Here is a 25,930-nt window from a genome sequence, read left to right on the forward strand (position 1 = left end):
GGGAATTCAAGAGAAACTTCTTTACCCAAAGAGTGGTAAGAATGTGGAACGTGCTACCACAAGGAGTAGTTGAGGCAAATAACACAGATGCATTTAGAGGGAAGCTAAATAAGCACATGAGGGAGAAAGGAATGGAAGGATATGCTGATAGGGGTAGATGAAGTAGGGAGGGAGGAGGCTTGTGTGGAGCATAAACGCCGACAGAGACCAGTTGGGCCGAATGGCCTGTTCTGTGCTGTAGACTCGATGGAACTTTGACGGAAGAGTTGTAGGAACCCTGGAAAAACGGCATAAATGCTGTTTATGTCATTTTCCTGGGGTTTCATCGGCTTTTCCGCTGAAGTTACGGCCTTGCCCCTCCCTATCTCTGTAACCCTCCAGCCCTACAACCCTCCGAGATCTCTGCGCTGCTCCAATTCTGGCCTATTGCGCATCCCCAATTTTGATCACTCCACCATTGGCGGCCGTGCCTTCAGCTGCCTAGGCCTTAAGGTCTGGAATTCCCTCCCTAAACCTCTCCGCCTCTCTCCACCTCTCCTCATTTAAGACGCTCCTTAAAACCTACCTCTTTGTCCAAGGTATTGGTCACCTGTCCTAATATCTCCTTATGTGCTCAGTGTCAAATTTTGTCCGATAATGCTCCTGTGAAGCGCCTTGGGGCCTTTTACTACATTAAAGGCGCTATATAAATGCAAGTTGTTGTTGTTACGGTAGATGGGTGGGAGAACCCCCACGAAAATTCACCACCTATGTCTCCTTCACGTTCTGTTTTTGTTACTATTTTGATCTCAGGATGTGGTGGTGGTGGGGTTGGGGGGGGGGGGGGAGGAGGTCGCAGACAAATCCACATTTAATGTCCATCCCTAGTTGCCCTGAGAAGATGGCTGTGGTCCTTATCGAGCCATGATTGTATTCTGTAACAATAGTTTACGACTAGGCCACTTCAATGTGGGACTGGAGTCACGTGTAGCCTGGACCAAGTAAAGGTGGCAGGTTCCCTTCTCTGAATGATCCAGTTGGATTCTTACAAAAATCCAGCAGCTTTATTGGTCATTTTCCTGGTTCCAGAAATGAGTGATTTATTGGGGGTTAAATTCGATAAGGCCCGAAACCGGGCGCGGAGGTCGCGGTGCGTGATTAACCCGTGCCCTGTCGTTCCGATGCAGGCAGCTTGAGAGATTCGTGCTGCTTCCTCATTTACCTGATTGTAGCACTGCAGCCATGCCGAGCTGCGTTGTTCAGTGTTCTCACCAGCAGGGGGGCCCAGATATCGCATGAGTTGCTCGCACCTCTTAAAGGCAGCCCGCACCTCTTATTTGCAAAAAATAAGATACGGGTCCACACGGAGTCTGAACGGAGATCAGACATCACACACATAAAACACAGCTACAGATCATGTCCCTATGTTTACAAACTGTTGAGTTATGTTAAAATATTGAATAAAGGTTGCGCACTACTAAATCACACATCCTCCAATCTGCACGCCAGACCTCACCAATCTTTGAGTTTGTACCAGGCCTGCGAGAGAGCATGCACCAAGGTTCTCTGCTGATGCACGAGAGACCTTGGTGCAAGGGATGGACAGAAGGAGAGACACCCACGGGTCTATGGGGTAGGGTGAGGGCAACAGGCCTTCCAGACTTATGCTCAAGAGGCAGTGGGAGGCAGCAGGAGATGAAGTTGATGCCAGTCGCATAGAAGCATGAATATGGATGCAGTGCAGGAAGTTCAATGCTTTGACATGAGTGGTCAAGGTGAGTGAGGTCAACTGTCAAGTGGCGTCTCCTACCAACTGCACCACGAGCCGCATCCACTGCTCCATGCACCACACCTCCATCACCCACATACCAACAAACTCTTTCCATCAGTACTCAACTCTTCCAACCGGATGCTTCCCCTCACCCTTACACATTACCACTGCTGCAAGCCGCCCACTCACAACTCACAGGCCACACACACTGGCAGCTATTCAACCATGACAGGCACATTACCCAAACATCCTGCAAGACTCTCACAAACACACGTCCCGCTTTCTTGCAGGCAAAGATGGCGTATAACAGGAGGCAGCAAGTGGCAGTGACATTTAGCCCCTTGAGCTCATTCCACCATTCAATGAGATCATGGTCGATCTGTGACCAAACCCCATATACCCACCTTAGCCCCGTATCCCTTAATACCTTTGGTTAACAAAAACCTATCAATCTCAGATTTAAAATTACCAATGAGCTAGCATCAACTGCCGTTTGCGGAAAAGAGTTCCAAACTTCTCCCACCCTTTGTGTGTAGAAGCATTGCCTAACTTCATTCCTGCAAGTTCTGGCTCTAAATTTTAGGCTATGTCCCCTAGTCCCTGTATTCAAGTATAGGAGACCCCCAAAAACAGGTACAAATGCATCAGCGGTCAGAAGCAATAATTCAGAAACTAACCTATAAATCCTGCATGGTCCCTTTAAATAGCGCTGGTGGGGGTCCTCCAGGCATCCTTAAGACATGTTCAGCTGTTTGTGGTTGAGACAATGCGTTGGCTGGAGTGTTGAGTGCCAAAATGGTATCTGTCCCTTTAAATCAGCGTTGCACCCACTGATCCAACGCATATTCTCCTTACTTTACATGGTACCAGCATTCGTTATCAACACGTGCGCAAACACCTTTACCAGGGTGGCATCCATCGCTCATCACGCTAGAAGCATGCGCACACATTCCAGACGCCATTTTGGGACCTTAGGAGGCCCCGGAGCACCTGAAAAACAGGCGCTACGCGGTTGAATTTCTAGCCCCCTAAATTCAGTTTCACAATTTGCCATGATGGGATTTGAACTCACAATTGCTGGGCTACGAGGCCAGAAACACGACCAAGAGGCTACTGTATCTACTGTTTGCCCTTCCATTTCAGTGCCATGACTCACTCTCACTTCTTTGTCTTTCAAATACCTACATGCCTAACTCCATTTTGAGATGACCTTTATATTCTATACAGCATTTTACATATCTAGCCAGCATTTGAAACTCTGCTAATAGACTATTCAAATCCATTAGCTGCCTGTGAAAGTAGTGGATTTGAACTCTTGACCTCTACCTGCTGTTCTCCCCTCCTTCCCTCCTCCCCCCTCCCTTTTGATTTCTTGCATATGTTTTGACTTGACTTTGTCTGCCCAATAAAAGGGGCTTCATCTTCATGACAATTCTCAAGAAGGATCCAACCTGAAAAGTGAACCTATCTTTCTGTTTCTAATTTTGACACACCTGCTGCACATTTCAAGTATTTTCTGGCATTTATTTCAGATTCTCAATATTCACAATTTTTCTTTTTACCTTACTACCATAGGAATCTACTGATTGGCTGAGAATAACTGTTATAAAAGCATGATTTTGCTGAGTTTGGGGCATTTTACAAACTGTTCTGCTCCCTCCTAGATGTAGCAGTCAAGATAGTGAGAATTGTTATCATAGCAACAGCAATCACTCGGGGTATTTCAAAATGGCGGCAGCAACGCTGCAGTTTGGTTTCTTTTTGTCTGCTGGGTAAAGCAGTCAGCGCTGTGCCACATCACTCTTTTTCTTTAAAAGTGCATCTTGCCTCACTGGCTGCAGGGTGAAATCCCTTCCGTCATTCTTTGACTCAGGATGTTACCCTTCCCTGGGTAAGTGAATGAGTAGCTAGCCTGCTGCCAAGGCCTCTGTCAACACCCTCATGGGTAGTTGACGTGTGGGAAAATGCCGCTAATCAGTGCGTTCCCTTCACGTCATGAACAAATTTTCCTATTCTCCGCTTAAGGGAATCACAAAGGCAAACTGATGGGCCTTTTGGAGCTTGGTCCTTGCAGGTGTCTTCAAGAAATCAACAATTTGCACTTATATAACCAGTGAGAGTAATGGTACTAGTTAATTTTTTTCCAGTCCCATCCTCTCCTGAAGCTGTTTCATGCTGAGCACCATAGATTGGATGATAGTTGATTCTGTTCTCACCTGATATCCACATTTACATAATTTCCAGCATTGGATAGTAATTAGGAGCAATTACCCAGTCTGATTTTTCCTTCACCAGCCCATGGACACTGTGTCCAATTGTAACACCCCGATTGCAGCTCTGGCTAAAATCAGCTGGCTCACCACGTTCAGGGAATGAACCTGGGACCTTTTGGCCTGTTTGACTTAGTTCTACACTAAGCAATGTATTTACTAGATAAGCCACGCAAGACAGGGGGAGGGAGTGATAGGAGCAATATGAGAATAGATCACCAGAATATTTAGCAAGATGCCAACTGAAATTATACCGGTCCGTCACCAAGGCTGCAACCAATTGGGCCAAAAAAAGATGGATCCGAGTTTTTTTTAAGCGGTGAAAAGCTGGGAACAGAAGAGGTCCATAGAGATTTAGGGGTCCATGTACACAGATCACTAAAATGTAGAGGTCAGGTACAAAAAATAATCAAAAAGGCTAATGGAATGTTAGCCTTTATATCTAGAGGGCTAGAATATAAAGGGGAGGAAGTTTTGCTACAGCTATACAAAGCCCTGGTTAGACCACATCTCGAGTACTCTGTACAGTTCTGGGCACTGCACCTTAGAAAGGATATATTGGCCTTGGAAGGAGGGCAGCGCAGATTCACCAGAATGTTACCAGGGCTCCAAGGGATAGATTATGAGGAGAGATTACATGAACTAGGTTTGTATTCCCTGGAATATAAAAGGTTAAGGGGTGATTTGATTGAGGTTTTTGGGATTTTGAAAGGAATTGATAGGGTAGATAGAGAGAAACTTTTTCCGTTGGTGGGAGAGTCCAGGACAAGAGGACATATCCTTAAACTCAGAGCCAGGCCATTCAGGAGAGAAGTTAGGAAACACTTCTTCACACAAAGGGTGGTAGAAGTGTGGAACTCTCTCCCACAAAAAGCAGCAGATGCTAGCTGAAGTAACAATTTTAAATCTGAGATCGATAGATTTTTGCTAGCCAAGGGTATTAAGGGATATGGAGACAAGGCGGGTGGATGGAGTTAGCGTACAAATTAGTCATGATCTCATTGAATGGCGGAACAGGCTTGAGGGGCTGAATGGCCTACTCCTGTTCCTATTTTCTTATGTTCCTAACTACGTAAAAGAATGCAGGAAGGAAGGTTTAATCATTCACCACATATGGTACCTGACCATCATCAGAACTTGCACAATTCATTTTCTTAAAATGATAAACTGAAGTGAAGCACTAAGGCCCATAGTGTAGGATCAAAAGGTTGAAAAGAGTGGAAAAAAGGACAAGGTAAATCAGGAGGTAGTGATTAGGTGTCACAAGCTTGGATTTTAGGAAAGGGGATGAGGAGTTTAACTGTTTTGAAGTCCTGTTAGAGTAGGAGATGATGCACTGACTCTTGATTTCAACAGATTGAGGATGTTTTCATGTGACCGCATTGGTGTATCTTTTTAGTTTTCCGGCTTGATCCTATTCACTGCCTCTGGAAATTCTTTTGGCAAAACTTGATCTGGAAAATCAAGAAATCACGAATGATGGACACAAACACACCTCCTACTATTCCACCAAAGCTGTTACAATTTTTTTGTCTGAACTAGATATTCTCTCAGGTTGCACGTTCACTAAAGTTTACCATTTACTGCTCCATACCTGCCGTCAGCTTTCTCATGAGAGCCTGGCACCGCTCATGACCGCACACTAAAATCGCATCGGGGTCCTATTTACATCATATGACCCCTGACTTTTGCGTATGTGTGAGGCCCTCGCCTGCCTGAGGCAAGGGCCTCACACACCACCTGAAACACAGCTAAACTGTGTTTCAACTTGTTGGGAAGGACGCTGCCTCTAATTTAACCCCCCGCACGCACCCTTCTCGTCGGGCGCAAGGGGTTAAAATTAGCCCTATAGTTTCTGCTTTGTTTGGCAGTAGCCATGTTTGTCTGTGTCAGATATCTTATTTCAAAGGCTTGGCTTTTAAACTTGTAGTGACCTCCTCAATGTATCTACAAAAGAAAAATGCCTAACATCTGACAATGGACAGTGAAATATAGAACAGTATTGTAATCATCCTTCATGAAGAACTAACAGTTTTCATGGTTGCGGGTTTAATTAAACTTGCCAGGGCTTGTCAGTTAACCTCGGGGGTTAACATGTGACGCTCCACTCCCATCTCAAAGCCTTACTAGCAGTAGTGGGGATGGGCCCACTACATTGTATCTCCAATTTTCTGACCCACATTCGCTGCGAGTAAGGCTCTGCGTTCAGAGCAGGTCCTTGCAAAATTACCCTCTTGATGCCTTCATATGACATTCCTTTTGCAACTTCGGTAGGCATGCTCCACTTAATGGTTAAAGTCTCTGTTAAAATAGCAGGCAAAGGAATGTCACATGAATGCATTAGGTGTTCATTCACCAATATTGCCAACTGTTATTTCTAGCCTTTAGAAACCCAAAAGTTCTTTCTTGGGAGTGACCTTGACGTTTGACCTCCTATTTAAATAAAATTGTGGCAATTTTAGAGGTTAATTTTAGAGGCAAATGAATATCAATTTCCTTTTTGTTGGTGATTCTTTACCCCACACCCTCCCTCCCCAATTTTGGGCATGGGGAGGTGTACATGAACGACACAGTGACTGGTCCTCTGATTTTGGTCCTCTGATGGTCCTTTGCAAGCCCCATTCCCCCGACCACATGGTGGAGATGAGAAATTAACAGTGAACGAAAACACAGGCACAAAACCCTTAGGAGAACAAAGACACTTTACTTCCATACTCCCTGCAAAATAGTCTTTATTAAATTAAAGTGGCTCAATTACAGAAGTTTAGATTCTGCCTTTGTTTTATGATGGTTTGATTTTGAAAAATATTTTTACGACCTCGTATAGACAGTAACCAATTACAACATATTATCAGTGCCTATTTTGATTGACCAACAAAAATTTCTATGGCAGTTACCAGAATCTGTGCTGTGATTGGTTGTTGACATGGCAATTCTGCCTCACTTACCAGATCAGGTGTTGGCAGCCCAAAGTTAGAAGCACGTTGGGGTCATCAGAAATGTATTCTTGTATTTTATTAAATAGTTTTGTTTGTCTTTTTTTTTTAAGAATGATGGTGTAATATATCCCATGATCCCTTTCTCTGCAGCTGTTTTCCGGACCTCCCAGTCTCAGTAAATTATCCTAATCCCCAAGCATCCGGCAGCAGCTCGATTGGCCATCCTGTCCCCAGCGCCATTGTGAACACAGGACACCTAAACAGCCCTTCCACCAGTGGAGTCAGCCATCTTTGCCACATAACCACCAGTTCTATTCCAGTTGCAGCTAGGCATGGAGGCCTGGTGCAAAACTCCGTATCATGTGGCCCAAGCCTCAGCGGCCATGTGAATTGCAATGGCAACAATGGAATGCTAACAAAAAGCTATCCCGGCAACCTTTGCATGAACAGCAACACAACTGCTATCAAAGTGGAACCAAAGCCCTCCTATGCACCTGGGTAAGTGGAAATAAAGAACTTGCTCAACACTTGAATGCTTTTTAATGGGAATTCCAATGTTAAATGTTTATACTTACCAGAAACTATTCCCTGTTACACCACAAATCACTCAAAATGCTTTCTGAAAAATAATTTTCATCTATTGTTTTTTGTCTTAGTATCAGAAATATCCTATGTCCAAAATATAGTGTCAAACAAAATTTATAAATCACGTAATTATATATTTCACAATAACGTGCTTAGATTTATCCATTGAATTGTCTTTTGTGTCTTTTAATGCCTTCATTATTGAACATGATGTGGAGATGCCGGTGATGGACTGGAGTTGACAAATGTAAGGAATCTTACAACACCAGGTTATAGTCCAACTGTTTTATTTGAAAATCACAAGCTTTCGGAGGCTTTCTCCTTCGTCAGGTGAGCAAGTGACGAAGGAGAAAGCCTCCGAAAGCTTGTGATTTTCAAATAAAACAGTTGGACTATAACCTGGTGTTGTAAGATTCCTTACATTCATTATTGAAGGTCTCAGCTTCTCCCCAAAATTTGGATTTGGACTTAATATTTTTGCCCAGAGCTGTGATTCTGTTAACAGACTAGGAGCTGTGGAGGAGCAAAGTGGGTTGATGTCTTTGTACGCAAATCACTAAAAGCTAGTGCATAGGCACAAAAAGTTATCAAAAAGGCTAATGGAATGTTGGGCCTTTTTCTCAAGGGGGTTGGAGTACAAAAGTGAGGAAGTGATGGTTCAGTTGTACAGAGCCCTGGTCAGACCCCATCTGGAGTACTGCGTTCAGATTTAGATACTGAACCTCAGAAGGATATAGTGGCCTTGGGTGCGGTGCAGATTCACCAGAATGACACCAGGACTTAAAGAGCTAAATTATGAGGACATGTTGCATAAACTTATTTTGTATTCCCTTGAGTTTAGAAAGTTGAGGGGTAATTTAATTGAGATCCTTAAATTGATAAAGGGATCCAATAGAGTAGGTACAAAAAAACAATCTCCTCTCATGGAGGAATCCAGAACAATGGGGAACAATCTCAAAATCAGAGGTAGGCCATTCAGGAGTGAAATCAGGAAGCACTTCACACAAAGGTTGTGGAAATCTGGAACTCCCTCCCTCCCCCCAAAAAGCCTGTGGATGCTGGGTCAACTGAAACTTTCAAGACCGAGATCAATAGACTATTGTCAGGTAAGGGTATAAAGGGACACAGAGCAAAGGCAGGTAAATGGGGTTGGGGTACAGATCAGCCATGATCTGATTGAATGGTGGAACAGGCACGAGGGGCTGAATGGCCTATTCCTGTTCCTATGAATTTAGATTTTGCAGTCTGAGCATGTGTAGTGTATCCAATTTCCCAGGATACATCAGTACTATTTAATCAGCTGAACTGTTGACTTTTTTCTTCAACTTCGAGCAGTTTTGGCTCAGATGTTTTTCAAAATTATTTGAATAAAATCTATCACAAGTTTCAAAAGCTTGTCTCAGGTAAATTTGTTAAATTTATTTGTGTATTTTTTCTTAAAAAACATTCAAATAAATTTTTGTAAGAGAATGTCTGATTAATGTTGTGTAATTATTATTTTTTATTCCCTAAACTTCAGAAAACATATTAGCCCTGAAAATCTGTGGGGTTGATACCAGACTTCTGCCAGAGTTATGGCAGGAGACCGGTAGAACCCCCACAGAATTTCAGGGTCATTAAATGAGAGAGAGAGTGAGTGTCTTTTAACATCCTAATTTCAATTCATGTTTAAAAAGAACGATTTAGTTGAATTCTGAAAAAAGTAGAAAGTCCTAAATTATCATTTGTATTATGTGGACAGAAAATGAAAACATTATAATTTCTGATATTAGTGAGAGAGAGGCAGACATGCATAAGGAAGGGGAGGCTGAGAGAGGAGACTGAACAAGAAAAAATGTTTTTCCTCATTCTAATCTGAGTTTTTTTCCCAAAAAAACCCCAAATCGTTGAATTTTAAAAGCAGACAGGAGGTCTCTAATTATCACATGATTATCACCTGTGTTTCCTTGATAGTTAAAAAATGTAAACATTACAGTTATTAACAGCTATTAACTTCTAAGCTGGTGCACAGTCTGATCGCCATTGCAGTAAGTAGAGCCGTTCTGGGTTGCAAGTGGTGCAGTGACATTAGCACAGCAGTCTGGAAGGAAGGAAAACCAAAATGGTGGGTCTATTTTGGTACAGGATAAACACAAAACAAAAAGTGTGTCAGCAGCTTGATGCTAGCATTATCATGGATTCAAGTCACACTGTAGGGATTTGAGCAGATGATCTAGGCTGACACTCAGTGCAGTACTGAGGGACACTGCTTTGTCAGAAGAGTCATTTTTTAGATGAGACATTAAACCGAGCTCCCATCTGAGTGTTCAGGTGGACATAAAAGATCCTATGGTGTTATTCAAAGAAGAGCAGAGAATTTGTTGTGGCCAACATTTATCCTTCAACTAACATCTTTCTCTGTGCAGACTCGCTGTAGTGTTTGCCTATGTAACATCAGTGACCACACTTCAAAAGTAATTAATTGGCTGTGAAGCACTTTGGAACTTCCTGATGACATGAAAGGCTTGTAGAAATGCAAGTTAATTCTTCTTTGTTACTCACCATAGTCATTTCTGTTACAATTTTGGCTTTTTCCCAATTCTTTTTATTCGTGTTCACAGTGATTTGCAGTTTCCATAAGCGGGCCTTTATTCTCTATGATCCGAAATTTACAATCTTAGATGCACTGTTACATGCCTCAGGATTAAAAATTGTTCTTTTACTAGCGTATTTCACACCAAAGGTTGCATGGGTGGCCCTTTATTGACTCCTGTTTTCTCCTGATAGGTGGAAAAATATCATGCTGTCATATTATGTTCTTCAGGCTAAAACATCATTAATTTTTTTACAAAGGTTAAACTATACATAGATGCAAAATAAATACAGAATAAAATTCAATGCTAAACATACACATTGTTTTATCCTGACTTGAAAATAATAAAGTGTAATGAAATCCCTTTTAGAATCTTTCAACTGAGCCTATGAATCCTCAGGTGGTACACACCTCTGTACTCTTGGGCTTCTGTCTCACTGCTATATTCTGTAAATAAATGGTGAAAACAAGTGAACTGCAGAACAGGGAGAGCCAGCTACACTTAGTCCAAGCAGGCTTTCGACACTCCACATCAAAGGAGACCTTTCATACTGTGAATTTTCTCAACAGGCAATATTTAGAATAATTATTTCTATCAGTCAAATGAATGGGAATGAGAATAGCAACCCCATCGCCATCTCCAGAGATGTTTACTAGTTCAGGTCTGTTACAAATTCCATCTGGCATAACCTCTTCATGGTTATAGTAATCACAACTCTGTTTCAACTCTCAGTGGCAAATTTATGTACATTGTCTTTTCACAAATCTAAGATATTAGCCAGACAACCTAGATCTGCTTGGGTTTGGTTTATAGGTAATAGCAATAACAGAAGCGGGTCACCTTCCCTTTGAAACTAATTGTTAACTACAAATATTACTATGTTTTGGTTAAACTAATGCCCAAGACCAAAGAGTTCCTTTCAGGGTACTGAAACAGAGTCCTATTTTAAATTCACAATATTTGGCCTAACTAAAAAATAAATTGAGAAAATGTAATTGAGAAATATTATAGTTTGAGCTGTCGTTCCATCTCTCTCTCTCTCTCTCACACACACACACACACACACACACACAGAGTGCTTGGATCTGTCTTCATCTCCCTATTTCCCCACACATTGAGTTCCCAATATTAACCAGTTAGCAATGGGAATTACAGAGGCCAGGAACTGCCTTATGGAGTTGGAGGGAAAATCAATGCCTGTCACACAGCCATTTTTTCCAAACTACTTGTAGCGGGATGCAGAGTGATGAGGACCTGGGAGTATGATCTCTAGATGTGACCTGGTGCATGGTGTAAATTAAAGGGAAAAATGTACATGTATTTTTTACATAATTTTTATGTATACATGACTGCATATGATTTCACAGCTGTTCCTATCTTCAATGCAGATTGACTTTGTAAAGGCAGAATTATATTCAAGTTATGAAAAATGCTTAATATTTAAAGTTTCACCCATCACCCCTGTGCTCGCTGACCTACATTGGCTCCCAGTCCGGCAACGCCTCGATTTTAAAATTATCATCTTTGTTTTGAAATCCCTCCATGGCCTCACCCCTCCCTATCTCTGTCACCTCTTCCAGCCGTACAACCCTCCGAGACCTCTGCGCTCCTCCAATTCTTGCCTCTTGTGCATCCCCGATTTTATCGCTCCACCATTCAGCTGCCTAGGCCCTAAGTTCTGGAATTTTCTCCCTAAACCTCTCCGCCCCTTTCTTCTCCATTAAGCCGCTTCTTAAAACCTACCTCTTTAATCAAGCTTTTGGTCACCTGTCCTAATATCTCCCTATGTGGCTCAGTGTCAAATTTTGTTTGATAAACCTCCTGTGAAGTGCTATATAAATGCAAGTTATTGTTGTTACACTAATACTGTTTATGTGCATAAACATGTTGATGTCTTTCAAAGTCCTTTGTTGTGCTAACGATTATATGTGATGAATTGGATTTCTGCCTTCTTTTTCTTGATTAATCAATGATAATTCTATTCAGGATTTTTTTGACTCAAGTCTTCCTCACCACTGCCAGCTGGGTTTAGATCACCATTTAACATTGTCTCCCTGCATAACAGCATTCTTCAATGATGGGGTGTGCCTTCTGATGTATACTTTTGGTACCTACTTTCACTGTATGAATGGTAGTAGGTTATAAACTCTAGATTAGGAGTTGATTGATCTTTTATATGGGAATATGTTTGTTAGTTGTACTAGATTAGGTGTGATAGTTCTTTTGTATGGGATTGAGAGTGATATCTTTGATTACTGGTATTGAACTAAATGTTAATTATTCATTTGCATAGTCTCTAGAAAGTGGATGTGTTGATGTCAGACGAAGACAGAATTGGATTTGGCTCTGATTCGCCCCACTGTAGAATAACCTGCTGAAATTCACTGCCTAATTTGAAAAAAAAGAATAGCCTTCTTTCTAACATTTACCTGACGAAGGAGGAAGCCTCCGAAAGCTTGTGAATTTAAAATAAAATTGCTGGACTATAACTTGGTGTTGTAAAATTGTTTACAATTAACAAGAACAGAGAGAGGGTCGATTTTTCTGTCCCTCCTGTGCCTGGGTAACAGGCAAGCAAGGCACACCCGAAGGGCACTCTACCTCAATGACCTGAACCCGTCTCTATTTCTGGGTAGAACAGGGGAGTTCTCCATTAAACATTGTCCTCTCAAGTGGATGTAACGGCTCGATTTGAAGAAGAGCAGGGCAATTCTCCTGCTATCTTGGCCACTATTTATCCCTCAACCAACATCATGAAAAAACAAATTATCTGGTGATTTTAACATTGCTGTTTGTGGGACCATGCTGTGCACAAATTGGCTGCTGCGTTTCCTGCATTGAAGACTTTATTTCAAAACGTTGAGACTCTTTGGGGGTCCAAGCTGCTTGCCAGGCCGGGACTCCAATCAGTGGGGCCAACGTATGAGCTTGTGGAGTCCAGCGCACCTTGACATACCTTCTGCCATTGCAACGCTGGCTCCCAAGTGAGCCTGAAGGGTAGGAACTCCCGGTTTAGGGATTCCTTGTGCCTGGCTTCACCCCCACCCCCCCACCTCCAGCTATGATTTGCTTTGTACAGGGTGGACAGAGTACTGCCCCTTACAAGGCAATGATGAAACTCCAGAAAACAGTGGAGACCCTGCACAACCAGGTCTCTTCCGTTTAACTGGGGCTTCGCTGGCCTCCTGCTGGAGTTCTAGCAGGAGACCGACAGAGCCCCTGAAGAATTTCTGGACCGATATCTTCATAACTATTTGTAAGTATGGTGACCAGAAGACAACGTGTGATCTTCTTAATGCTTTATATAGCGGTAGTGTTGCTGTTTGAACTTTGAACCTAGACAGTAGAGAAACGGTGCGTTTAAAGGAAGTCTCCCCTCCCCCACTGGCTGAGGCATGTAGATTAGGTCCATTTTGTCAGCCTGGTACAGACTAGCTCCCAATGTTTAACTTGTATCCACCATGCAAACATTGCTTTTAAAAAAAAACTTATATCTGATAAACCTTTACATTATTGAGCGTGAATCAAAACAGCCTGTGTGGTCTTACTGCAATTAATAAAAAGGGTCAGTTTTTATACTGATACTTTTAACCCATGGAGCCCCAGCTGAATCACTAACTTGCGATTATACTGATTCTGACTGATTTATTTTAAGGATTGGATTTTTTTTTTTTGCTTGCTTGCAGACCCCTCCAACTGGATTCTCTCTCCAACGTTGAACTTGAACTGAAATTAAAATAAAGGGAAGGTCACAGCAAAAATAAAGGAATTGTTGAACAGATTGAACATCACTCACCTCTTACCCCACCCCAGATTGGCTCTCTCTCCCCCAGGACTCAGGCAAAGCTGAGGATATTGGGGCTTGGCCAATAAATCTTTGTGAACGACCTGGCTAACTAATAGGAAACAAAGAGCAATGAGATAGACAGCTTCGACCAGTGAAGAATACTAGGGGTCAGTGCTGGGCTGCTGCTGAATTTATAAATAATCTTGCTAAAGGTACAAAAAGTAGAATTTCTCTGACACCAAGTTATATGGGTGCGGAAAAGAAAAGGATAAAATTCAGACAAGTACAGGGGGATAGAGAATTAGCTATGGAACAGACGAATCACAAATGACATATAACGTTGAAAGATACTAAGTAACAAACACTGGTACTAAAAATAACAAATGTGATTATAGCATGAAGGGTATACCATTAAGTGAAATAAGTCAAATTCAAGCTGTAATATTTGACTAAAGATTGAAAGCCTCCCCACAGTGAATAGCAGCATTTGCCAAGGCAAATAAAATGCTGGGTGTATTAATTGCTAGATAGAGAGTGGGGCTCATTTTCACGGCCCCCACCAAGTGTGAACGGGGCAGTCGTGCTCAAAATTCGCTGCCCTGAACTTACTGCCCTGTTTCCGCTCCCAATCCACCCACCACCATTTTGATTGGGGCCTCCACAAGGGTGGCCCAGGCATCTGCCTGTTTCAGGTGGGAGCCTCATGACTGTATTCAAATCAGGGTCACATGATGTCAGTAGGACCCCGATTCCATTTTTGCCCAAAATCACAGAAGTTACGCAGAGTATTGGGGAGCACAGACCAATGGTCATTCGAAGTGTTATTTAAAGGGGCACTCACCTGCAAGTACTCAGATCATTGGCATTTGTTTGGAGAGAAGAAAACAATCTTGCTTCATAGTGATGTTATAGACATTGACATCGATGGATTTGTGATACAACTTGCTTCAAAGCCTTTAGGAAATTCAGGGAGTTTCTGGATACTGCACGACATGGGATTTGTCTTGGCCACTCCATTTTGGTTGGAGGATGAGCAGCAGCAGAGAGCTATATTTGGGGCAGTTAGGAGTCCACAAAGGAAGAGGACTGCTCAAATGAAGAGACTGTACTTCTCCAAGGAGACTGTGCAACCTCTTCCAGCAAGACCACCAACCCCCTTCCACAGTTGACCATGCATTGCCTGTAGCAGTAAATGGCACTGCAACTCTCAATTTATTTTGCCTCAAGCTCTTTCTAGGCTGCAGCAGCTGACATCTGTCATATTGCTCAGTTTGCAGTCGATGCCTGCATCAAGCAGGTGACTGACGCCTTCTATGCCAAGAGCAACCAGTGTATCTCGTTCCTCATGGCCAGCAGGAAAGGGCTGTAGATTATGCTCACGTAGCAGGCTTCCCCCAAGTACAGGGTGTGATTGACTGCACCAGTGTTGCTCCTCGAGCTGCCTGGGCCAAGGGTCTACAAGAGCTTCCTCCTTCATCTGGGTGAGGGGTTGAATGGAGGCTGGCCCTCACTCGGTTCTGGTCCTTTCTCAGCTGTTGTGTGCTAGTTTGTCCTGCAGAAAGAGTGGGAGTGAGTTAGGGTTGTGCAGATATGTCAAGCATCTTCTTGTAGTAGGCATGCTGAGTGGGAGAAGCAGCAAGTTGTGAGCAAGATGGGGAAGTGGTCATGTGAGTTACAAACTGGATAGCCAGGGGGTGAATGATAGAATGCTAGAGCCTAATCTTCAGTTGCTTCCAAGCCTCTATTCACAGAGCTCCACATTACCACCCGCACACCCTAGATCAGCTCACTTATAAATGGATGCAAGAGAGTCCCCAGTTGATACGCCACCTGAATACAATTAACACTAATTGATATAAATCACATGGATACAATTAACACTGTGCAAGAAAGTAGCTCCAGTGTGAAATGTGAAAGCAATCAGCAGAGGAGTGAAATGCTTTCTCGTTGCTCCCAGCTCAAAGCAGTATGCTGTTTGTGACTGTTGTGAGGGCAACAGGTGAGTGAGTGATTAGAAAGAGAAGGAGAGTTGGTGCAATATCACCTTGTGATTGGAGGAGAAGTAAGGAGGGAGGAAGTGATGATGCAAGGTCTAATGCAGCTAAACATCATTCTCACCCTTGCTGTTTGGGTAAGGTCCATGAACCCTTTGCTGCACTGAACCCATGTCCCGAGATTGATGCTTCTGCCATTTATATTTTCCGCTATCTCCCCCAAGGCCTGCTGCAGCATCTGCCTGGGCGTCGGTGGGGAAAAGAACCTGTCCGTGGGCTCTCTCACCTGCTCCACAAAGACCCCCAGTGCTGAGTCATTAAACCTTGGTATTCTTCAATGTGACAACTCTCACCCCAAATCTTGGGAGTCGAGACAACAATTTCAGCAGAGTAAAATGACACCTCGCTTTTAAGAGGCTCAAGCATTTCTCTACATAGGTGCCAGGATCGTCGGAAATCCCATCCTCCAACTCGGTGAGCTGCCCACCATTGGGGGAAACGTGCGGGCAGCTCGCCAGTGAGATTTAAATGAGCCTCTCATCCCACAGATGACAATGGACGGGCGGCCTGATCGCTCCACCTACCGCCAGCTCAAAGTCCGCCAAACGTCAATATCAGCCCCAGTAAACCTAAGGAACTAACACTAACACTTTACAAAGCATTAATTAGACCACATATGCACCAGGAATTCCCTGGGGAGGATCTTCCAATTGGCCACTCTTAACTAGATAGACGTGTAAACAGCAGCCGATCGGGAGAACCCACAAGGAAATTCCCGGTGGGTGGATCATGTCCAGATTGGGTCACTGTACTTACACAAACATGGTGAGGAACTGCTCAGGATTCAGAGCGACAGAAACGATCCCAAATTTTGATTTTTGCACAATGAAGAGAAGCTCAGGAATTCGTATCCGCTCTGATGCGGGTGAGGGTGATACATGAGGATAATGGAGGGAATAGACAAAGTGGATGTAAAAAGGTATTGTGATAAAAATCAGTTTAGGACATTCTAATGATGCTTCTGGCATATACCTCCTCTGCTTGGTCCAACTTTCAGGGATTTATCTGGCTATTTTTCTGCCCTTCTCCACGTTTTTTTTATTTGTTCATAGGATGTGGGCGTCGCTGGCGAGGCCGGCATTTATTGCCCATCCCTAATTGCCCTTGAGAAGGTGGTGGTGAGCCGCCGCCTTGAACCGCTGCAGTCCGTGTGGTGAAGGTTCTTCCACAGTGCTGTTAGGAAGGGAGTTCCAGGATTTTGACCCAGCGACGATAAAGTAATGGCGATATATTTCCAAGTCAGGATCGTGTGTGACTTGGAGGGGAACGTGCAGGTGGTGTTGTTCCCATGTGCCTGCTGCTGTTCTCCTTCTAGGTGGTAGAGGTCGCGGGTTTGGGAGGTGCTGTCGAAGAAACCTTGGCGAGTTGCTGCAGTGCATCCTGTGGATGGTGCACACTGCAGCCACTGTGCATCGGTGGTGAAGGGAGTGAATGTTTAGGGTGGTGGATGGGGTGCCAATCAAGCGGGCTGCTTTGTCCTGGATGGTGTCGAGCTTCTTGAGTGTTGTTGGAGCTGCACTCATCCAAGCAAGTGGAGAGTATTCCATCACACTCCTGACTTGTGCCTTGTAGATGGTGGAAAGGCTTTGGGGAGTCAGGAGGTGAGTCACACGCCACAGAATACCCAGCCTCTGACCTGCTCTCGTAGCCACAGTATTTATATGGCTGGTCCAGTTAAGTTTCTGGTCAGTGGTGACCCCCAGGATGTTGATGGTGGGGGATTCGGCGATGGTAATGCCGTTGAATGTCAAGGGGAGGTGGTTAGACTCTCTCTTGTTGTAGATGGTCGTTGCCTGGCATTTATCTGGCACGAATGTTACTTGCCACTTATGAGCCCAAGCCTGGATGTTGTCCAGGTCTTGCTGCATGCGGGCTCAGACTGCTTCATTATTTGAAAATCTCCGAAAGCTTGTGAATTTAAAATAAAATTGCTGGACTATAACTTGGTGTTGTAAAATTGTTTACAATTGTCAACCCCAGTCCATCACCGGCATCTCCACATCATTATTTGAGGGGATTCGGACTGATGCAACTCCCTTCTGAGCAGTTCAGCCCAAGCTTGATGTCACCTACATTGACTTTCCCATTTTCTCTCCTAATCTTGGTGTCCTGCAAGGTGGCCTTGACCCTTCACCTTGGTTTCTCAATAATAAAAGTTGGAGCCAGGTTGCTGGGTGCTGAATGTCTCAATACTGGATTTGTTAGAAGGATGAGAACCCCATAATACACACTGTTCAAAACTTAATATGTTAAAATTGGGCAAGCTCAGTCTGTCTGGCACCATCATTGCCATTCCCCCCTTTCATCCCCACCCCCCGCCATTTTTACTTTGTCTCCTACTTTGAGTTACCCTCTGCTCCTGTGGATTTCAACAATTCCTGCCCATGAGGGGAGGTGGGCAACCTGTTATCATACGTCTGCCAGTGCCACTGTCAAACCAGCCACCATTCAGAATTCACAACATGAAGGACCCCGCCCGTCTACTTGCTGTGGGCCAGCCAATCATTTGCGCTGTGCTTATTAAGTGTTGCCTTTGTTAGGGATCCTGTGAAGGTAGAATTGTTGTTCTAAACAGGCTGCCTAATGAACTGCTCAGGCCTTGGCCGCACATAGTTGCTTTAGAGGATCACCGTAGCCACAAGGAAGAAAATTCTGAAGCTGTGCCTTTCAAAGGAGCGAATGCTGCTTTGGATTTTAAATAAAAAGGGAGGAAACGATTAAAAGAAAGCACAGCAACACATTTCCTTTTTAAGAGGTCTGTGATGTTCCAATGATTTGGTTTGTTTTTGAAGCCTACATACACAGTATGTGAGTGCGATTACAGCCTGCCAATTGGTCAAGAAAAGGTTAAGTATTGGACAATGTAATCAGTGTTTTAATAATATTTCTGCTAGAGTCCCTTTTTAAAGTTAAGTCATAGCACTGATTTTTTTTTTTACCTTCCGACTGAATGTTGTGCAACACTTTTGTCTTCTCAGCACTTTACCTGAATCTCCTCCTGATTCTGGATCCGAGCCGTACTCCCCTCAACAGGTGAATGGTAAGCCCCATGTTCCCATTTTGCATTGGTTCGCTCTAGGCTCTACCAAACTTCTATCTGAATAAAGGTGTGACCGCATGCCTGAATTATCAGTCAAAGCGGCCATTTATAAATATTATCAAAGCTCTCAGCTTTTGTTGTGAGATACACTTAACTGAAAGGCTTGCCGTGCTAAAATTAGTGAGTAAACAATGCCAGCAAGTGAGAAAAACTGCAGCAGCGACACTAGGAACCTGTAGGGAAGAGGACTACTGGTCAGTGGACACTCTTTGAAGTGATGTGCTGAGGACTGGAGGGGAAAAGCAAGAATAGTTAAAGGGAAGACTCTGGATGGTGAATAAGAGTTTCTGCTTGTTGCAAGTACCTTTCACTGACTCTTACTGCTTTAATGAGCTTTGCTTCAGCTCCTTGTGCTGTTTGAGCTGTGCTGTGTTCCTCAACCTTTGTGCTGTGCTTATTAGTGTTCCTTTTGTCGGGGACCCTGTGAATTCAGGGCTGTTGGAAAGTTATTCATCGGTATTGTGATTGTGTGTCAGATGTTTAAGTTCTGGCGGGAGAAAGGGTGATGTGAAATGCAGAGGAGGAAAGATGAGAAAAAGAAGGACAGAGAGGACGAAAGAGAGGAATCAGAAAGTGAAAGAGAGTAAGATGGAGAAAGCAGAAGAGAGAAAAAAAGAAAGAATGGAGGGTGAGAAGGAAGGGCGAGAGTGCGATGAGAGAGAGTGAGAGAAGAGGGACAAGGACTAGGAATGGAAACAGAACCAATAGAAGGAAATGTAGACTAGATCACAAGACAATACAGGGAAAGGTTCGGTCGGTGGGTAAAACATAGTCTTGTGTGGGACTTTTTGAGGAGGTGGTTTAGCTAGTGCCTGGGCCTTGCTCTTGTAATTGTAGAGAATGCGATTCTTTTTCAACATTGGAGGTGGTGGGGGCGGGGTGGTGGTGGGGGGGGGGGGAAGGGAGATGGAGAGAGGCTTACTGTTTAATCTGTGGGGAATGTGAGTCATCAGTGGGCCCATTGATGCATTCTGTGTCAAATTGCTACAAATAAGTACTTTCTAACTTCCAGTACAGATAAGGCAGCAGAGAAATGCAGCCGTCGGAAACAACCATGACATTCCCAAAGGGAGGAAGAGCTGGCAGTGGCAGAGGTGAATTGCACCTCGCTAGAAAGTTCCAGGAAAAATGGGGCAGATTTTATCTTTCACGTTCTGACGTGCAATGTTACGATACCTGTAAGATTAGAGTTTGGTCAGGGAGCACATTTTCTGTGATGAATTTTAACGTTTAAGAGTGTTTTGGTGAGAGCACAGATACTGGGAAATAAAGACTTGCATTTCTATTGCGCCTTATCACGTCTGTCAGAATCGTTCCTAGGCACATCACGTACAATTAATTACTTTGAAATGCAGTGACTGTTGTTATGGAGCTGGACGTGGTAGCCATTTTGTGCATAGCAAGATCTCGCAAGTAACAATTAGATGAATGATCAGCTAATCTGTTTTTGGTGGTGTTGGTTGAGGGAGAAATGTTAGCCAAGACACCAGGAAAGCTCCTTCATCTTCTTCCAATAGTGCCATGGGAACTTTAACAATAGCCTGAAGCAATGGGACAGGCAGATAGGTGCTCAGTTTGACACCTCTGACAATACAGTACTCCCTCAGTACTGCACCGGAGAGCCAGAAAACATGTTCAAATCCTTGACTAGAGCTTCACAGATGACACTGTGGAGCAGCACGAAGCAAACAGGGAGTCAGGCTCAAACTGATGATTTGAATTCCCAGTGGGAAGCAGGTGGGAGCGGAGAACAATCCTGCACGGGAGTTTTCGGTGGAGGCCCAGCCAGGGGATGAGTACTTCCTCTTTCGATGACGGGACAGCGATCTTGCCGCGTATGTACATTGTAGGTCACCAACTGCCCTCACTGCCGCTCACTAAAGGCGCGGACCGGAGGCCAATGGCCAAGCAGCAAAAACGCAGTCGATGCAGGTAGCGATAAGGGGGGGAGGAGAGCAGAGCCCGGAGAAAGGGGAGAAGCAGAAGTGGGGGTGGGGGGGGGCAGGGGGAGAATGTGATCCCGATCTAAGGGGGGGGGGTAAAGAGTGGGAGAACGTGGTCCAGATGGGGAGATGGATCACGTTCTTCCTGAATGGCAGCGAGTTGATTTCTCGGAAAGACCGGCGCATGCACGGCCAGTGACATCATCGGAGGCGGTGTCACCATTCACTTTGTGATGTAAATTGTGACCCTCCCCCCCCCGCCCCACTTTCTACCCAATAAACCTGAAAACAATTCATGACCCACACACAGTGCCCCATCAGTCACTGCAGTTCTCTCCCACAGTGTTTAGTTTGTCGGAGCGATTAGTGACAGTTTCCCATCGACCCGTGACATCCTCCTGCGCGAGCCCCGGGCCACCCGATGACATCACTCTCAGCGCATGCTAAAAAGCTACGGCTCCGCCGGTGACATCATTTCCAATTACGACACCCTCACTCGTTCTCGTTGAATGAAATGTGCCTCACTAAACCAACCTTGCAGCTCAAATTATGTAAAATAGTCAATGCTGTGGATTTGTCAAACTCAGCCTCACAGAGAAACGGCTACAGCTCCCCGCATGATCTTGTGGTGCCCGTTCATGGGCCACATATTTGAGGGGACCCACAAATCAATTGCTGGGTTGGCCTGGCGTCGAGTATTTTCAGAGTCAAAGCGAGGTGGGAGGATACTCAATGTGGAGGCCTCATTCCTCCAGCAGACAGGGGAGTTTCTCCTACCAACATGCGTGACACTGCATTTATGTGTTGTTTGCCATTATGGTATTTAGCGGCAGGCAGGCCTCCATGGGAGCTTCACTGGGTTTGTAGGCCATTCAAAGGCTCACCTGCTGCTGATCCCCAGATGTCCTTCTACACCATTCCAGCAGGCCTAGTCCGCAAGCATGATGGTGATTGATGACTATGGGCCATGAGATTGAGGACAAGGGGGGATAGTGCACCACGGCGACAGTGAGTTCCTCGCAACTTGTTGTTGGAGGTGAGGGGTAGGTAGGGTCGAGCTCATGGAAATGATTGATGGTGCAGTAAAGAAGCGAAGGGTTATTATTGCTCTCCAGGATTACCCTGGAGTGGTAGGCGGTCTTGACAGAGGAGGGTGAGGCCTGAGAGCGTTTGATGCTGTCCACCCTGATATGGTGATGGATGGTTAAGCATGTTGTGCACTGGATACATCCAAGCCTGTGCTCCTTGGGCTTGCAGGGGTGAAGATGGGGGCCATACCTAGGGAAGGAAGGAAGAAAAGAAATAAAGGGACCAAAACACGGCAGCCAATTTGCACTCAGCAAGGTTTCACAAACAATGAGATGGTGTTGATGAAGTGGCAGGATGGGACTTATACCCACACAATCCCGCCAGCAGCTACTCGCAATATAGAGGTCTCACCCCCCACCCCCCGCAGCTACTCGCAATATAGAGGCCTCACTCCCCCTGCAGACAGGGGGGTTTCATTAGAGTTTTTACAGGTTATGCCGATAGCATTCGACAAGGTTCCACATAAGAGTCTGTTAACAACAATGAAAGCATCTGGAATTGGAGGCAACTTATTGGTTTGGATAGGGAATTGGTTGGTGCGTAGGAGACAGAGAGTAGGGATAATGGGTATGTACTCAAATTGACAGGATGTGACTGGTGGTGTCCCCCAGTGATCTGTACTGGAGCCACAGCTTTTCACTATATTTATAAATGACTTGAACGTGTTTAAGATAATTAAAGGATTTGATAGGGTAGATAGAGAGAAACTATTTCCTCTGGTGGGAGAATCCACAATAAAGGGGCATAACCTTAAAATTAGAGCTAGGCCGTTCAGGAGTGATATCAGAAAACACTTCTTCACACAAAGGGCAGTGGAAATCTATAACTCTCTCCCCCAAAAAGCTGTTGTGGCTGGGGGTCAATTGAAAATTTCAAGACTAAGATTGATAGATTTTTGTTCAGCAAGGGTACTAAGGGATGTGGAACCAAAGCAGGTAGATGGAGTTAAGATACAGATCAGCCATGATCTAACTGAATGGCGGAACAGGCTCGAGGGGCTCAATGGTCTACTCCTGTGGCAGTCCAGGTGATCCATGTAGCTGCTAGCCAAACATTAGGAGGGGGGTATAGCTGCTGATGTCACTTCTTTAGCCTATGCGTTTGAATTTGGCAATTCCCCCCACCCCCCGTTCATTTGATTCCTGTGGGTGCGCTGCCAGCAGAATGATCAGGACCACAGAGGGGTCATGGGAGGGAAATCGTGGCCGAAATCAAGGTGGTCAGTTCTGGTGCGGTGTTCTGGCTGAGGTGTCCTGCCCCACTCCATTTGCCCGACCACCACCCAGAAGTGAGTGGTTTTCATAAAGGAAAGTCCAGGCCTTCCTGTCAGAGGAAATAATGAACAGTCTGCTGCTCAGACCGCACCTTGACTCCCTGGGCAGTGCTGGTCACTGAGGCACAAGGGAGCTACTGATGTGCTGTGGCCAGTGCAGAGAAAAGCCACAAGGAGGATCGTTAGTATAGGAGAAAACAACATAGATTCAAATGTAGGAATGATATCAAGAAATCATTTTTCACACAAAGAGGGATCAACATTGATTCAAGGCGAGCCAAATGGCCTTGTTCATCCATAGTTAACTTGTGATCTCCTTTTCTTGAATGAAGAGAAGGAATAATGGAAGGAGGATGAGCAGCAATTCATAGATACACATAACCCAACTGGTAGGTAGCTATAGGAACGAAGAGGAGACAATGTGCAGGTTGTGTTGCCTGCAATTCTCAACAGTTATCGCCTGTAATCCAAAAGACACTGTGCGTTGTCTGCAGCTGTGGATTAGAAGGCCATGCTGCTGTCCGTTGGCCCCATACCTGTCTGCCATCTTTCCCGCAACTCCATATTTGAACCTCTCCAATCAGGTTTCATCCCTATTCAAAGTCAGTAGCGACATCCTCTGTGACTGTGGCCATGGTGCACGATCCCTCCTCATCTTTATTTCAATAGTTTTTAAACACAGTTAACCACATCATCCTTCTCCAACGCCTCTCCTCTGTTGTCCAGCTGAATGGGAAAGCCTTTGCTTTGTTCCACTATTACCTATCCAGTCATAGCCAGAGAATCCCCACAATGGCTTCTCTTCCCACCCCTGCACCGTTACCTCTGGAGTCCCCCATGGAACTATCCTTGGACCCAACCTATTTCTCATCTACATACAGCCCATTGGCGACATCATCTGAAGACATGATGTCATGTTCCACATGTATACTGATGACACCCAGCTCTTCCTCACCTCCACCACCTCTCTCAACCCCTCCACTGCCTCTGTGTTGTCAGACTGCTTGTCCAACATCCAGTCTTGGATGAACTACAAATTTCTCCAATTAAACATTGGGAAGACCAAAGATTCCGTTCCCTCGCTACTGATTCCCCCCACCCCCCTCCTTGGCCACTGGTCTCAGGCTAAAACAGACTGTTTGCAACCTTAGCATCTTAATTGACCCTGAGCTGAGCTTCCGACCCCATATCCTGTCCATCACAAAGACCACCTACTTCCACCTCCACAACATTGTCCATCTCAGCCCCTGCCTCAGCCCATCTGCTGCTGAAAGCCTCATCCATGCCTTTGTTACCTCCAGACTCGACTATTCCAACGCTCTCCTGGCCGGCCTCCCATCTTCCACCCTCAATATGCTTGAGCTCATCCAAAACTCTGCTGCACATAACCTAACTCACAGCAAGTCTTGTTCACCCATCACCCCTGTGCTCGTTGACCTACAGTGGCTCCAAGTCCATTAACACCTTGATTTTAAAATTCTCGTCCTCATGTTGAAATCCCTCACCCCTTCCTATCTGAACTCGGTAGTGCTAGCGCTGTGCGTTCTCTGAACTCGGTAGTGTTAGCACTGTCTGTTCTCTGAAATCAGTAATACTCTGTAACCTGCCTGACAATGACTGGATCAAATTACACATTGCAGAGAACTTGAATTACTCTGCAGCAGACTGGATCCGCTTACACATTCCAGACAAAGGGTTGGGTGAGTATTATCCTCCCACTTCCTGTCGATGGCAATAGCAGATTATATTAGCTCCGCCACAGTGGTGGTAATAGACGCGACCTTAAAATTCCTCTACTCATTCAGAGAGGCCATAGGTTGGCTGATGTTGGAAATGGAGAACTATCCTACTGTGCCCTAGTAATGTTACCTCTGTATCCACGTTATTGGTGTATGAATATGTGTATATATGGGGGGAGCAAATATTCGGCTCATCAAGTGAGAGCTTTCAATGTAGAGAAAGGGACCATTTTCCTAAGTTTTGCACTCGCTATCAATATTAAGCACTTTGATGTCCATTTCCGTATGCGCTTAGGTGGAGGATAAAATTCATACTACATCGCCCATCAATTGGGCCCAGGTCAAGGTCAGGTAAAGCACCCTCCATTCTGCCCCAACAACATGCTTTAACCTTAGTGCACCAGAGTAAATTTCCCACATCAACGGAGGCCCTCCTGTGGCCTCTCTTCTTGAAATTGCCCGTTAATGTCAATTTGTGTTGAGGTTTGGTTCAGTTTTGAACTGTGGATCCATGTTCAATGGGAACTAGATAACTAAGTTGAGGCTACCACAAACATATTTCACAGAGTAATTTTAGAGGCAACAGGCTGAGGAGACTTTAATTCCATCTGTGTGGACTGGATTTGAACCCAGCTTCCAGAGATGAAGGGCCAGTGTCGAACCACTACATCCCCCCACTCCCAGTCCAGTAAAGATAAGGGCAACAGGGGGAAGGGATGGTAACCATGGAATCCACTACTTTCCCTATAATCGTGTTTATGGACACTTTGCAAGATAAAACTCTAGGATCACATCTTCAAAATGGTTAAAGACCATTTGGCAGAGAAA

The 25,930-nt window shown here is 44.7% G+C and overlaps 1 protein-coding gene across 1 annotated transcript in view; it reads left to right on the top strand.

Moving 5' to 3' along the window:
* myrf (myelin regulatory factor) overlaps positions 1–25,930 on the top strand; it is a 277,298-nt gene that overhangs the window by 144,965 nt on the left and 106,403 nt on the right. The window contains exons 4-5 of the mRNA XM_067993584.1: positions 7,110–7,457; positions 18,937–18,998. Coding sequence (XP_067849685.1) covers positions 7,110–7,457; positions 18,937–18,998 — 410 coding nt within the window. The remainder of the gene's footprint in view (positions 1–7,109; positions 7,458–18,936; positions 18,999–25,930) is intronic.

The sequence above is a fragment of the Heptranchias perlo genome, chromosome 12 (assembly GCF_035084215.1).
Source record: "Heptranchias perlo isolate sHepPer1 chromosome 12, sHepPer1.hap1, whole genome shotgun sequence".
Classification (NCBI taxonomy): Eukaryota; Metazoa; Chordata; class Chondrichthyes; order Hexanchiformes; family Hexanchidae; genus Heptranchias; species Heptranchias perlo.